Below are 16,183 nucleotides of genomic sequence, written 5' to 3'. Positions count from 1 at the left end.
AGGCTGGGAGTTTTTAAAAGCCTCAGGAATCTTTTGCAGGTGTTTAGAGTTAATTAGTTGATTCAGATGATTAGGTTAATAGCTCGTTTAGAGAACCTTTTCATGATATGCTAATTTTTTGAGATAGGAATTTTGGGTTTTCATGAGCTGTATGCCAAAATCATCAATATTAAAACAATAAAAGGCTTGAACTACTTCAGTTGTGTGTAATGAATCTAAAATATATGAAAGTCTAATGTTTATCAGTACATTACAGAAAATAATGAACTTTATCACAATATGCTAATTTTTTTAGAAGGACCTGTATATGTTGTCACCCAGTTTTTCCTGGAACAGATATAACTAAGAAATGAGCAGAACTTCTGAGAGTAGGGGATGACTGCGCAGGAGACCCCGGACGATGTCCTCGCCGATGGCCGGGTGTTTGGACGCGGTTTTGTTTTGGCTTTCGTTGCCGGGCAGAGGTTAAACGCTGTTTATCTTCAGTTAATTAACTCGATGCATTAACGATCGGGAATCCAAACATGTCAGGAACGAGTGACCCCGGATTATTGGAAGCGCTGCGCCCCCGGTGTCACCGAGACGGGGGAGAAAGGATAGCACGCAGGAGGCGGGGCCTATTATTAACCATTTCTGCTCTTACTAACCTATCCTGTGTGATACTGTCTGCTGAGCTGAGTATCTAATACTGTCCTGTGTGATACAGTCTGCTGAGCTGTGTATCTAATCCTGTCCTGTGTGATACTGTCTGCTGAGCTGTGTATCTAATCCTATCCTGTGTGATACTGTCTGCTGAGCTGTGTATCTAATCCTATCCTGTGTGATACTGTCTGCTGAGCTGTGTATCTAATCCTATCCTGTGTGATACTGTCTGCTGAGCTGTGTATCTAATCCTATCCTGTGTGATACTGTCTGCTGAGCCGTGTATCTAATTCTATCCTGTGTGATACTGTCTGCTGAGCCGTGTATCTAATTCTATCCTGTGTGATACTGTCTGCTGAGCTGTGTATCTAATCCTGTCCTGTGTGATACTGTCTGCTGAGCTGTGTATCTAATCCTGTCCTGTGTGATACTGTCTGCTGAGCTGTGTATCTAATCCTATCCTGTGTGATACTGTCTGCTGAGCTGTGTATCTAATCCTATCCTGTGTGATACAGTCTGCTGAGCTGTGCATCTAATCCTATCCTGTGTGATACTGTCTCCTGAGCTGTGTATCTAATCCTGTCCTGTGTGATACTGTCTGCTGAGCCGTGTATCTAATCCTATCCTGTGTGATACTGTCTGCTGAGCTGTGTATCTAATCCTATCCTGTGTGTCTGCTGAGCTGAGTATCTAATCCCATCCTGTGTGATACTGCCTGCTGAGCTGTGTATCTAATCCTGTCCTGTGTGATACTGTCTGCTGAGCTGTGTATCTTATCCTATCCCGTGTGATACAGTCTGCTGAGCTGTGTATCTAATCCTATCCTGTGTGATACTGTCTGCTGAGCTGTGTATCTAATCCTGTCCTGTGTGATACTGTCTGCTGAGCTGTGTATCTAATCCTGTCCTGTGTGATACTGCCTGCTGAGCTATGTATCTAATCCTATCCTGTGTGATACTGTGCTGCTGAGCTGTGTATCTAATCCTATCCTGTGTGATACTGTCTGCTGAGCTGTGTATCTAATCCTCTCCTGTGTGATACTGTCTGCTGAGCTGTGTATCTAATCCTATCCTGTTCAGTACAGTCTCCCAGTCCCGCAGGCACTACTTCCCCATCCTCCGGTGTCGGCACAGTGATTATGGAGGATGTGGCCGGATAATCTGGTGTCGGGGATCTCTAGAGGTAATCAGGTTGGAGTTGATTGGTTTATCTCTAATCCCGGACTTTCCTTTTCCCGGCTGATTCCTGGATCGGCGCTCGGCACGTGTGCGGTGACTGTACTGCATGTATACGTTATTCTCCAGTGTCTGCTGTGTGTGTGTTATATATAACAGCAGAATCATGACTGCAGCTCTGGAGGTGACTACATTATAAGTCATGGTGTAACAGATCGGAAACTGCAGCTCTGGACGTTGCTGGAGTATGATACATGATTTATTAGCAGAATTGTAAATGCAGCTCTGGATGTGGCTACAATATAAGACATGTACCAACAGTATCATGTCTGCAGATCTGGGTGTGACTAGAATATAAGAGATTATAAAGCAGAATTGTGAATGCAGCTCTGGATATGAGAAGATTAAAAGACATGGTGTAACAGAATTATTGTGGATGTGACTGGTGCATATGACATGATATAGCAGAAATGCGACTGCAGCTCTGGATGTGGCTGGTGTATTAGACATAATATAGCAGAATTGTGACTGCAGCTCTGGATGTGGATCATGTATTTGACATGATATAGCAGAGTTGTAACCGCAGCTCTGGATGTGGCTGGTGTATAGACAGAGGCGATGGATGGGGTTAAGGTCTGGGCCCTGACAGTCGTCCCTGCACCATTACCTCCTCCAGCACATGTGCGGGTAGCGTTCTTCTTGGGCACATGTATAGAAGTGCCGCCCCGCGGACTGGCGGTCGCAGGTGAATGCGTCTGTACCAGTTGTACAGTATCGAGTGTGTATATAATGGCGGCCCCTTCGTATATAGCAGCCCCCGATTCCACTCCGTTCTGTAAGGCCGTGATAATGTACAAACATAGAGAGGACCGCCCCTTTAACGCGCCACCTCCGGTGACCGCTCAAATCTGCAGACGCGCTCCTCCGTTGCGTTCCCATTGTGCGCCGATGTCCATGCAGATTGTCCAGACGCGGTATTATTTCCTTTCACATCTTTCAGCCCAGTTTTGATGAAGTTGACAATGTTCCCCGACCGCCTGGTGTACGGTATGCCGCCAGGCGATTTTATAAATACAGTCATACGGTTATAAATACTGAATGGGACAAGACTGCAATACCTACTTGTATGGCGCAATATAACCGGTGAGGACGCTGCCACCACGGAGGTCCCAGGAGGATCGGTCATCGATTATCTAATCCTGGAAAACCGATTTAATATTAAATTAGCTACATTTTCAGAACTGTACACACAGGCTGGGTTGGGCTCACAGTATTTTTCTGTCCTGACGTGGCGGTATACTGTAGGTGGTAAGTGATGTGATAATGGCGTTGCCCGCTGGATATTCCCCTGCTTGGCGCCGCTCTCGGCAGGGGGTGTAGTGGATGTGCGCCGCCTGCTGTTCTGTCACACTAACGACCTCCCTGTCTTCTCTCGTAGGTCGGAAGTTCATTATCGCCAACGCCCGTGTGGAAAACTGTGCCGTCATCTACTGCAACGATGGATTCTGCACCATGTGCGGGTACACGAGGGCGGAGGTCATGCAGAGACCCTGCACCTGTGACTTTCTCTATGGCCCCCGTACCACCTCCAGCGCGGTGTCGCAGATCGCTCAGGCCCTGGTGGGATCCGAGGAGCGTAAGGTGGAAATCGCTTTCTATCGCAAAGATGGTAAGTTACCACTACCTTTCTTAAAGGGCCGGTACATGTCTTCACTGCTAGGCCGGGTCAGAGGGATGCATGGTACTGCGAGGTCGGATCAGGAGTCTCGCTTGTGAGACCTGGTCCTCCATGAATGTGTGCACAGGGTGTGTCCGGCACTATAGGATGTCGGGGCTCCCACAGTTTCTTCTAAGAGCAGTGCTGTCTTCCAAAGCACTTCTCCCAGGAGCACTGGTGTCCAGCACTATGCCCGCCCAGACGTTGCACCCCCTATGGTATATCCCATAAATATGCTAGAAATGTATAATGTAGGACACCCCCATTAACTGCTACAATTATAATAATCCATCATCAATGTATAAGGGTCAGATATCGGAAATGACAATCCCGGAGCCTGAGGCTGCACCACTGAGACGTTCTGATGGCAGCACGCCCCCGTCTGATTTGTCGGGGCAGTGATGTCCTGGAGACTGTGTTCGGAAGCATCCACATCAATATCTACATCCTTCCCGGTGTGGATGGTGATCTGGACGCACACAGCACCACAGGGGCCATGTTGTTCTCAGGTTCTGATGGGTGGCGTGGCGGTGTCTCGCTCCCGTTCTGTGTACGCAGCTCCCAGCTCGTCCTCAAGGTGATGTGAATAACACTCTTCTATTTATAAACCCATTCCATTTCTGCTTGGAACGTGATGCGGAGGATTTACGGCTTCTCAGTAAGAGTGCTCCGAGGCCTGGATGGAGGCCGGCGCCAATGTAAGGATTCTGTTTACACTGGAATCTAGGACAGCTCCACAGCGCAGGGCTCGGACGGGGACAGATGTGGGCCCTGTGTGGAGGGAACAGGGGCGGACTGGGAACTTAAAGTGGATGGAAGGCTGGACAAGAAATGCCATATTGCGGCACATTATACCGCCCCAACAGAGCCAAATACCACAGTCCATCACAAAATACATCCCCAAAAACTTCCATTGGCCTGCCCCCCGGGAAATTTCCCTGGAAGGTCTATGGCCAATCCGCCCCTGGGAGGGAAGTACAGGACCTTCCACGTTCCACCTCCAGGAGCTTTCATCACTACCCATTCTACACCCATAGGCAATAATATGGAGTTGTTTCCCCCATGCTCCTCTGGGAAGGTCCTCCCTTTTCTCCTCTTGGAAGATTTTCTCCAAGATTTTGGAGGGGGTGTGTGGAAATTTTTTCCCCTTCGTCCAGAAGAACATTTGTGAGGTCAGACCCTGATGTTGGAGGAGAGGGCCAGGCTCGCAGTCTCTGCTCTGATGTTGGATGGGGTTGCGGTCGGGGCACTGTGCGGCCTGTCAGGTTCTTCCAGACTCCCCCCTCTTTATGGAGCTTGTGCACTGGGCGCAGTGATGGAGGAGCAGAAAAGGGTCTTCCCCAAACTGTTACCACAAAGCTGTCACCAGATAATTGTCCACAATGTCTTATCTCCCAAAGCACTAAGATTTCCCTTCATTGGAACTAAGGGTCCGAGGCTGACCCCTGAAAACCTCCCATAGAATTACCCCCCTCCATCGACCCCTGAAAACCCCCCTATAGAATCACCCCTACTCCACCGACCCCTGAAAACTCCCCAGAGCATTACCCCTCCTCCACCGACCCCTGAAAACTCCCCAGAGCATTACCCCTCCTCTACCGACCTTTGAAAAAACCCCTATGGAATTACCCCTCCTCCACCGACCTTCGAAAACGCCCCATAGAATTACCCCTCCTCCACCGACCCCTGAAAACTCCCCAGAGCATTACCCCTCCACCGACCGGTGAAAAAAAAACATAGCATCAACCCCCCCCCCCATCTCCACCGACCGGTGAAAAAGCCCCATAGCATCAACCCCCCCCCTCCACCAACCCGTGAAGACCCTTCCACAGCATTATCCCCCTTCTGACGACCCCCCATAGCATTACCCCTCCTCCACCGACCCCTCTGCTCCAGAGTCCAGGGGCTTCATGCTTTACACCCTCCACCCCACACCTGGCATTGTGCTTGATGATGGAAGGCTGGCATGCAGCGGCCATGGACACCCATGAAGCTCCGGGCACAGCACAGTCTTTGTGATTAAAGGGCATCTGTCAGCAGTTTTGTACCTATGCACTTGGCAGCTGAAGACATCTGTGTTGGTCCCATGTTCATATGTGCCTGCATTGCTGAGAAAAAAAGATTGTTTAATATATGCAAATGAGCCTCTAGGAGCAACGGGGGCGTTACCGTTACACTTAGAAGCTCTGCTGTCTGCAAATGCGACGCCCTCTGCACTTTGATTGACAGGTTAAGGTGTGAAGATGTTTTCACTGCCTGGTCCCGGCTATTAAACTGCAGAGGGTGCGGCAGTTGCAGAGAGCGCTGTAACCTTACGTGGGCTCCACTTCGTGGCTACGTGTGTTATATATCGTATATTGACTCGCCCTGCGGCCTGGATGAATCTGGTATTTAGGGCATAGCTACACGTGGCATCAACTTACATGAGGTTTAACCAGCAGATTATGTCAACTCTGCAATTCACTAATATACTTATACAATATACTGGTTGCTGTCAGTGAATAGGACCATTCTTGTCAGCTCCATGTGAGATAAGCAGTGCGGACTTCAGTGATCTATCTCTGCAGGGACAGTATGGACTTAGGGGGGTTTACAAGGGCTGCATGGGGGTTACCTGCAGTGAGTGGGTGCTCCCCCCCCCGGCTGCAGGCTTAGCGTTCTCTAGGTCACACTAGGTGAGCCCCGGCCGCGGAGGGTTATTTGGCCGGCAGGATATTGCTCTTATTATAATCCGCAGCTTGTAATATGATTTATGGGATTTATCGTAGGAGAGTGAGAGGTCATCCAGAGGAGGCAGTACTGCTCAGGATGGGCGCTCCTCGGGGGGCAGCAGCTGGGAAGTGATAGAAATGGACATTGGTGGGAGGGGTCTCTGATCCTCTGACCCCCCACTAGTAAACACTACCTAATCCAGGAGTGTTATATCAGCCCCTAAATGTACACATCTGTATGTTATTACAGTCCTGTATACACCTGTATATTACTGTCCTGTATACACCTGTATATTACTGTCCTGTACACACCTGTATACACTTGTATATTATTACAGTCCTGTATACACTTGTATATTATTACAGTCCTGTACACACCTGTATACACCTGTATATTATTACAGTCCTGTATACACCTGTATATTATTACGGTCCTGTATACACCTGTATATTATTACGCTCCTGTATACACCTGTATATTATTACGGTCCTGTATACACCTGTATATTATTACGCTCCTGTACACATCTGTATATTACAGTCCTGTATACACCTTTATATTATTACAGTACTGTACACACCTGTATATTACGCTCCTGTACACACCTGTATATTATTACAGTCCTGTACACACCTGTATATTACTGTCCTGTACACACCTGTATATTATTAGTCCTGTACACACCTGTATATTATTACGGTCCTGTACACACCTGTATACACTTGTATATTATTACGGTCCTGTATACACCTGTATATTATTACGGTCCTGTACACATCTGTATATTACTGTCCTGAACACACCTGTATACACTTGTATATTTTTACAGTCCTGTACACACCTGTATATTACTGTCCTGTACACACCAGTATACACTTGTATATTATTACAGTCCTGTACACACCTGTATATTACTGTCCTGTATACACTTGTATATTATTACAGTCCTGTACACACCTGTATATTACGGTCCTGTACACACCTGTATATTACGGTCCTGTACACACCTGTATATTACGGTCCTGTACACACCTGTATATTACGGTCCTGTATGCTCCTGTATATTATTACAGTCCTGTACACACCTGTATATTATTACAGTCCTGTATACACCTGTATATTATTACAGTCCTGTACACACCTGTATATTATTACTGTCCTGTACGCTCCTGTATATTATTACTGTCCTGTACGCTCCTGTATATTATTACGGTCCTGTACGCTCCTGTATATTATTACGGTCCTGTACGCTCCTGTATATTATTACGGTCCTTTACGCACCTGTATATTACGGTCCTGTACGCTACTGTATATTACGGTCCTGTACGCTACTGTATATTACGGTCCTGTGCGCACCTGTATATTATTACGGTCCTGTGCGCACCTGTATATTATTACGGTCCTGTACGCTTCTGTATATTATTACGGTCCTGTATACACCTGTATATTATTACGGTCCTGTATACACCTGTATATTACGGTCCTGTATGCTCCTGTATATTATTACGCTCCTGTACGCACCTGTGTATTATTACGCTCCTGTACGCACCTGTGTATTATTACGGTCCTTTACGCACCTGTGTATTATTACGGTCCTGTATACACCTGTATATTATTACGGTCCTGTATACACCTGTATATTATTACGGTCCTGTACACACCTGTATATTATTACGGTCCTGTACGCTCCTGTATATTATTACGGTCCTTTACGCACCTGTATATTATTACGGTCCTGTACGCTACTGTATATTATGGTCCTGTACGCACCTGAATATTACGGTCCTGTACGCACCTGAATATTATTACGGTCCTGTACGCTACTGTATATTATTACTGTCCTGTACGCTCCTGTATATTATTACGGTCCTGTACGCTCCTGTATATTATTACGGTCCTGTACGCTCCTGTATATTATTACGGTCCTGTACGCACCTGTATATTACGGTCCTGTACGCTACTGTATATTACGGTCCTGTACGCTACTGTATATTACGGTCCTGTACGCTACTGTATATTACGGTCCTGTGCGCACCTGTATATTATTACGGTCCTGTGCGCACCTGTATATTATTACGGTCCTGTGCGCACCTGTATATTATTACGGTCCTGTACGCTTCTGTATATTATTATGGTCCTGTATACACCTGTATATTATTACGGTCCTGTATACACCTGTATATTACGGTCCTGTATGCTCCTGTATATTATTACGCTCCTGTACGCACCTGTGTATTATTACGCTCCTGTACGCACCTGTGTATTATTACGGTCCTTTACGCACCTGTGTATTATTACGGTCCTGTATACACCTGTATATTATTACGGTCCTGTATACACCTGTATATTATTACGGTCCTGTACGCTCCTGTATATTATTACGGTCCTTTACGCACCTGTATATTATTACGGTCCTGTACGCTACTGTATATTATGGTCCTGTACGCACCTGAATATTACGGTCCTGTACGCACCTGAATATTATTATTATGGTCCTGTACGCTACTGTATATTATTACGGTCCTGTACGCTCCTGTATATTTGTACGCTCCTGTATATTATTACGCTCCTGTATGCTTCTGTATATTATTACGGTCCTGTATATTATTACGCTCCTGTATATTATCACAGTACTTTGTGTTCTATCCATGGTTGGTTGGTGTGGAGGGTGTCAGGTGTCAGTAGAGGCTCAGATGGTCTCGGTGAATGAGTGCGCCCTTTTTGTCCATTCCCTGATGCGCGCTATAATAACCTCCCTTCGCAGAACACTTGATACTCCTCGGCCTCCATTAGGTTTGTCCGGTATCCATTCCAGGCCCCAGAGGATTCTGGGAAGGAGACATCTGGTGCTCGGCAGTAATGAGCGGGGGCTGCATTGCAGCAGGAGACTGGGGAGCGGCTGAGATACACCAGGATCAATGGAGATGTCATCCGGCCGCAGGCTTCATCAGTAATTGGAGTTGGTCGGAAAGATGTAGGGGAACAATGGGGACAAGGAGAAGACCTATCGATCTGTGGCGCCATGCTATCATTTGCAGCGCGCACGCCTCACCATTCGGCCCCCTGGGCATGTGAGGACGACATACATGGCCATATAATACCGGAGTCTTGTACCGCAATCCTAATTGGCCCCTAGCCTCCCCCATCATACTGTACCCCAGTCATATCCTGAAACTTCACACGTTCCTGGGATTCTGCACGTCACCGCAACCGATCCACACAAATATAGTTGTGTGAATGGGGCCTTAGTCATTAGAAGGTGCCATTGAGTGCTCACCAAGAAACCTGAGACCGCTGGGAAGGAGGCACAGGCTTCGTGACCGAGACTGTCTGTAATCTCTTCAATACACTTTGGGGTCATTTACTGACATTTTATGCCAGTCACCCCCACCGATCTAAACATATCAAAAGTTTACTAACGGTACAGTGCCATTTTAAAGGGGTTATCCCAAGAATAATGTAAAAAATAAAAATCTGACATCTCATAGTCCATGACAGTATCCAGCCCTGTACCTCACATGATCCAGAGATCTCCCCATTCATCGCTCCAGTGGCTCTGCTACATTTATATCAAGCTGGCGGCTAAGGGGGTGTGTCCTTTCTCAGAGAGGGTGTTTGTGTGTCCTTTCTCAGAGAGGGTGTTTGTGTGTCCTTTCTCAGAGGGGGTGTGTGTGTGTCCTTTCGCAGAGGGGGTGTGTCCTTTCTCAGAGGGGGTGTGTCCTTTCTCAGAGGGGGTGTGTGTGTCCTTTCTCAGAGGGGGTGTGTGTGTCCTTTCTCAGAGGGGGTGTGTGTGTGTGTCCTTTCTCAGAGGGGGTGTGTGTGTGTGTCCTTTCTCAGAGGGGGTGTGTGTGTGTGTCCTTTCTCAGAGGGGGTGTGTGTGTGTGTCCTTTCTCAGAGGGGGTGTGTGTGTGTGTCCTTTCTCAGAGGGGGTGTGTGTGTGTGTGTCCTTTCTCAGAGGGGTGTGTGTGTGTCCTTTCTCAGAGGGGGTGTGTGTGTGTCCTTTCTCAGAGGGGGTGTGTGTGTGTCCTTTCTCAGAGGGGGTGTGTGTGTGTCCTTTCTCAGAGGGGGTGTGTGTGTGTGTGTCCTTTCTCAGAGGGGGTGTGTGTGTGTCCGTTCTCAGAGGGGTGTGTGTGTGTGTGTGTGTGTGTTGTCCTTTCTCAGAGGGGGTGTGTGTGTGTGTCCTTTCTCAGAGGGGTGTGTGTGTGTGTCCTTTCTCAGAGGGTGTGGTGTGTGTGTGTCCTTTCTCAGAGGGGTGTGTGTGTGGTCCTTTCTCAGAGGGGGTGTGTGTGTGTCCTTTCTCAGAGGGGTGTGTGTGTGTCCTTTCTCAGAGGGGGGTGTGTGGTGTGTCCTTTCTCAGAGGGGGTGTGTGTGTGTCCTTTCCTCAGAGGGGGTGTGTGTGTGTGTGTCCTTTGCTCAGAGGGGGTGTGTGTGTGTCCTTTCTCAGAGGGGGTGTGTGTGTGTGTGGTGTGTCCTTTCTCAGAGGGGGTGTGTGTGTGTCCTTTCTCAGAGGGGGTGTGTGTGTGTGTGGGTCCTTTCTCAGAGGGGGTGTGTGTGTGTGTCCTTTCTCAGAGGGGGTGTGTGTGTGTGTCCTTTCTCAGAGGGGGGTGTGTGTGTGTCCTTTCTCAGAGGGGGTGTGTGTGTGTGTCCTTTCTCAGAGGGGGTGTGTGTGGTGTCCTTTCTCAGAGGGGGTGTGTGTGTGTGTCCTTTCTCAGAGGGGTGTGTGTGTGTGTCCTTTCAGAGGGGGTGTGTGTGTGGTCCTTTCTCAGAGGGGGTGTGTGTGTGTGTCCTTTCTCAGAGGGGGTGTGTGTGTGTGTCCTTTCTCAGAGGGGGTGTGTGTGTGTGTCCTTTCTCAGAGGGGGTGTGTGTGTGTGTCCTTTCTCAGAGGGGGTGTGTGTGTCCTTTCTCAGAGGGGGTGTGTGTGTGTGTCCTTTCTCAGAGGGGGTGTGTGTGTGTGTCCTTTCTCAGAGGGGGTGTGTGTGTCCTTTCTCAGAGGGGATGTGTGTGTGTGTGTGTGTGTGTGTCCTTTCAGCAGCTGATGGCAAGTAAAAAATGGAACTGAGCATGTGCTTCCATCTCAGTGAGCTGGACAAATAATTTTGAAAAAGAGCAAACTGCAGGTGGCGCTGTACACATACATTTTATTGAATAGCTCAGTGGCTATGCAAAATTTTTAATTACATTCAATTACAAAAGTATTCAGATCCAGGTGCTGAAAACTGCACAATATTTTTCATGGGACAACCCCTTTAAGTATTTTTTTTCTTCCTGGGGGAGAGGGGGATTCTTGTAATAAAAGTTCTTGTGCGATACGATTGTATAGATGGTACTTCTATAATAAAAGCTAATTAAAGATGACCTAGATGCCCCACATCTAGTCGATGGCACTGAAAGAAAGGCATAAAAGTCTTTAAAAAAATATATTCTTTTATGGCATTTTTTGAGGACCAGTGAAGTACTTTTGAAATGACAGCCCGTCTGGTCTGACGCTTTTACCCCTCACATAGACTGCCATTGTTCTTTTTACTAGTGCGTTTAGCGTTTTTAACGGCGTCTTGCGTGGTGTTTTTTGTACCAATAGAGGGGGGGGGGGGGCACGTGCTTTCCTGTAAAATAAATAAAATAAATAAATTTAAAAAAACTTAATATAGTAAAACACACTTGTGTGACACCAGCCTTAGGCCTCATTTACACGACCGAATATATTTTTCAGTCCGCAAAAAACGCATCCGCAAAAAATACGGATGACGTATTATGCGGAATGGAACAGCTGGCCACTAACAGAACAGTCCTATCCTTGTCCGTAATAATAGGACATGTTCTATTTATTTGCAGAACGTTTTTTTTTGCGGACCCATTGAAATTAATGGTTCCGTATACGATCCAAAAAAAAACCAGAACGGACACTGAAAGAAAATACATTTGTGTGCATGAGGCCTTAGACGGGCTTCTCTGACAAGTCCCTTTTAGGAATACCACTTAGGGTGCATTCACACGACCTTACGTGTTTTTCGGTCCGCAAATTACGGATCTGCAAAAGATGGATACCGGCCATGTGTGTTCCACATTTTACTGAACCCATTTTTTTTGTGGGTCTATGGAATGGACATACGGATGCAGACAGCGCGCAGAGTGCTGTTCACGTTTTTACGGACCCATTGACATGAATGGGCCTGCATCCTGTCTACAAAAAATGCAGATCGTATGCGGACCAAAAATAGGGTCATGCGAGTGCTCCCTAATTCTGATAGTGAGCGGAACTCCTGGTGCAGAGGTGGGAGTCATGCTGGGGCCCCTCAGCTCGGTGTTGGCCCTCCTGGGGCCGGTATAACCTCACATCCAAACCTTCAGGATTTTTGGCGCAGCTTCCATACGAAAAATTCACACGAAAAATGAATGCAGAACTTTCCCATTGACTTCAGTGGGGAATCCACATGTTAAACTATACTGCACTTTTTTTACCCTTGTGGTTTTCAAAATCACGCCTCGGAATAAAAAAACTTATCCTGTCCATCCATGTGGAATCTGCGTCCAGAATTTCCATTGCAAAATGGGCAGTAATAAACGTTTAAAAAAAAAAACGCCTCAGCAAAAGAAAAACAGGTGCAAAAAACGCAGATGTGGATTCCGCATCAGGTTGTGGTCAGTGCTAAAAATCCTCTGTGTGAACATAGCCTTAGGCCCGTGACCTGCAGAATGAGAAGTAGATCCGCCGTTGTCATTCTCCGCAGGGTCATAGAGTCCACAGATCTCCCTCTGGCAATCACCGTTGCGTGAATTAACCCTATCAGGCTCACTTTTTTTTTAAAGGGAGTTGTATTGCACCAATGGTGATTATAAACTGTTAATGTCAGACCTCTCCCCCTCAGTCCTGAGCAGCCATTTTGTTGATTGCCCTGGGCTTGGGGATGCTTACTTTATTTAGGGGGGGTGGGGGGGCTATAGCTGCAAAATGATGCCGATCAGGGGAAGTAAAGGTATGTAAACCCCCGCCCCTGTCTACGGACCCCCAGCAGACAAGGGACGTTTTATGTCCTCCTCACAAGAGGCTCTCAGTCTCTGATACAGAAAAATCTGTTCCGACTAATTGGGTATTTGTTGTAATCGCTGGTGATTAGATAAAGGGAGAGGTGGCGGGAATATGAGACAGGGCCTGTCCGCGTCAGCGAGGTGACCGCAGTCACCAGCTCTGCCCATAGAAACAGGGCAGGACATCTACCCCATTGTAGTAAAGCGGGTGGGAATAATTAGTATTATAAGGGGCTTATACCCCCCAAAAAAATAGTTTTCTTTGCTTCTTAATCGCGGTGTGGGGGTGGCTGAGTGGGGGGAGGGTCGAGGGTTGGTCATAGGAAAGAAATCTACTACAATATGTGGTGGATTGCATGTGGGAGGGGGGTGAGGGGGGGGTGGAGTTGGGTTGTGGTGCGTCAAAGTGGGCATGGTTCCCCTTTTCTCAGTTTGCTATTTTCTTTTTTTTTCCTTCTCTTGTTTTTTCCTTTTTCCCTCTCTCCTGATCCTCCACTTAACCATTGTAGATGACGATGATTAGAATTTTTTCTTGGAATGTACGTGGTTTGGGGGAAAGAGGTAAGAGACAAGCGGTTTTTGACCTGACAGGCCCATTTACCAGCAATAGTATGCCTGCTAGAGACCCATCTTACTGAGGAGACCACTAGGGTGGTCGACAGGGGATGGGCTGTGCACACGTATCATTCTACCCTCTCCAACTACTCGAGAGGTGTTACGGTTTTGATACATAGACTTATTGATTTCGTTTGTGAGGCATCCTCTGTCGACCAACAGGGGAGATTTATTTTTCTATATTGCAGGTTAGGGGGAGAGTTATGCATTCTGGCCTTTGTTTATATCCCTCCGCCATTTTCTCTTTTGGTTCTTAATTCCCTTCTATTATTTATGGATAAATGGCCAGAATGTCCAACATTGATTATTGGCGATTTTAACTGTGTCATCGATCCTTTACGTGACAGGGTTTCTATGAGTGCCGGGAGAGACAGTCCGGTCCAGGGGTCTCCCCTCGCACGGTTTTGCCTGGAGGCTGGATTTGAGGACGCTTGGGAGTTTCTGGGACAGGGGAAAAGGGTTTTTTCATGCTTTAGTAAAGCAGGCAAATCACTGTCCAGAATAGACCTGGTACTGATAAATAGCAAATATGTGAAATTGATAAAACGAATGAAATATGAAACAAGGTCAATATCTGATCACTCCCCGTCAGTATTTGAACTATGCTTGTCTCAGGAAAGATATACACCAAAACCTCCCTTTAGACTAAACCCTTACTGGCTATCAGTCATAAAGACACATGAAATAATTCGAAATGAAATAGGCCGATTCTGGGATATTAATTATGGCTCAGCAAAAATTCAAGTGGTATGGGATACCTTTAAGGGTCCATTCACACATCCTGTTTTTTTTCATCCTGAAAAACGGTCCGTTTTTTGCGGATCCGTTGTTCCTGAAAATGTTTCCGTATGTCATCCGTTTTTTGCGGATCCGCAAAAAACGGGAACATGTATACATTTCAATAATCAAATAAAGTTGTTTGGATTTCTTTGAAAAAAAATTGAAAAAAAAAAAAAAAATTTGTTATGTGTTTCCAGGAACGGAATCCGCAAAAAACGGATGACATACGGAATGACATCCGAATGTCATCCGTTTTTTGCGGATCCATTGACTTTGTATTGTACCAGGATCCGATTTTTCAGGACAAGAATAGGACATGTTTTATATTTAAACGGACATGCGGAACGGAACAACGGAAACGGACAGCACACATTGTGCTGTCCGATTTTTTCCAGGACCCATTGAAAATGAATGGGTCCAGATCTGGTCCTGATCTGTTCCTGAAAAAACGGAACAGATCAGGAAAGAAAAAACGGACGTGTGAATGGACCCTAAGGCGTACATGAGGGGATTGATGGTTAGTAATATTACGAATCTTAGAAGAGAATATGGAAAAAAACAGAAAAATTTAGAAAAACATGTAATGTTAGCGACAGAATCCTTCCATATAAATAAGACGGAGAATAATAGGGAAAATATGCAAAAAGCCACACAAATATATGCTAATTTTTTACTGGATAAAGCTCAACAGAATCTCTTCTTTAAAGGGCAAAAATACTTTTCAGAGTCTGGGCGACCTGGTAGGCTCCTCTCTAGAGTAATCTCCAATCAACAACCCAAAAAACATATAAACAAGGTTCGAGTGAGGGATGGTAGGATAGTTACTGGACAGGGTCCGGTGGAGAAGGCCTTTTTTGATTATTTTCTTGATCTGTATAAGGCTGATTCTAATATTACAGACGATAAGATAGATTTATATCTAGATAGGATCAACTTCTCAACTATCACTGAGACGCAAAAGAAGGCATTAGAACTGGAGGTCTCAATTCAGGAACTTGAGGGAGCTATTAAATTATGTTCAGCCAATTCTACTCCTGGTTCAGACGGCCTTCCATATGAACTTTATAGTAAATATGGGGACTGTATTTTTCCTAGATTACTGGAGGTTTTTACTGAATCAATGGAGGATGGGATGTTGCCAGATTCAATGATGGAGGCTACAGTGATACTAATTCCAAAAAAAGGCAAGGACCCTCTAGATTTAGAATCTTATAGACCAATCTCACTGCTTAATGCAGATGTAAAGCTTTTGGCGAGGGTCCTTGCTACAAGGCTTTCTGGGGTTATCTCCTCCATAGTCCATCCGGATCAGAGCGGTTTTATTAAAAACAAGGGTACACATCATAATTTACATCGGCTATTTTCTAATATCCAGGCCCCTGGGGGGACCGCCCGCTCCATCCTGTCATTGGATGCCTCTAAGGCCTTTGACAGGGTGGAGTGGCGTTTTCTCTGGAAGGTTCTTGTTAGGATGGGCTTTGGAGAGAGGTTTATACGCACTCTTAGGTTGTTGTAT

At 46.4% G+C, this 16,183-nt stretch overlaps 1 protein-coding gene across 1 annotated transcript in view; it reads left to right on the top strand.

Annotated features, from left to right (window-relative positions):
- KCNH2 (potassium voltage-gated channel subfamily H member 2) overlaps positions 1-16,183 on the top strand; it is a 228,966-nt gene that overhangs the window by 47,148 nt on the left and 165,635 nt on the right. The window contains exon 2 of the mRNA XM_044294760.1: positions 3,256-3,486. Coding sequence (XP_044150695.1) covers positions 3,256-3,486 — 231 coding nt within the window. The remainder of the gene's footprint in view (positions 1-3,255; positions 3,487-16,183) is intronic.

Source organism: Bufo gargarizans, chromosome 5 (genome assembly GCF_014858855.1).
Source record: "Bufo gargarizans isolate SCDJY-AF-19 chromosome 5, ASM1485885v1, whole genome shotgun sequence".
NCBI lineage: Eukaryota > Metazoa > Chordata > Amphibia > Anura > Bufonidae > Bufo > Bufo gargarizans.
The sequence above is the reverse complement of the archived record's forward strand: the minus strand, read 5'-3'. Positions and strand labels throughout refer to the sequence as shown.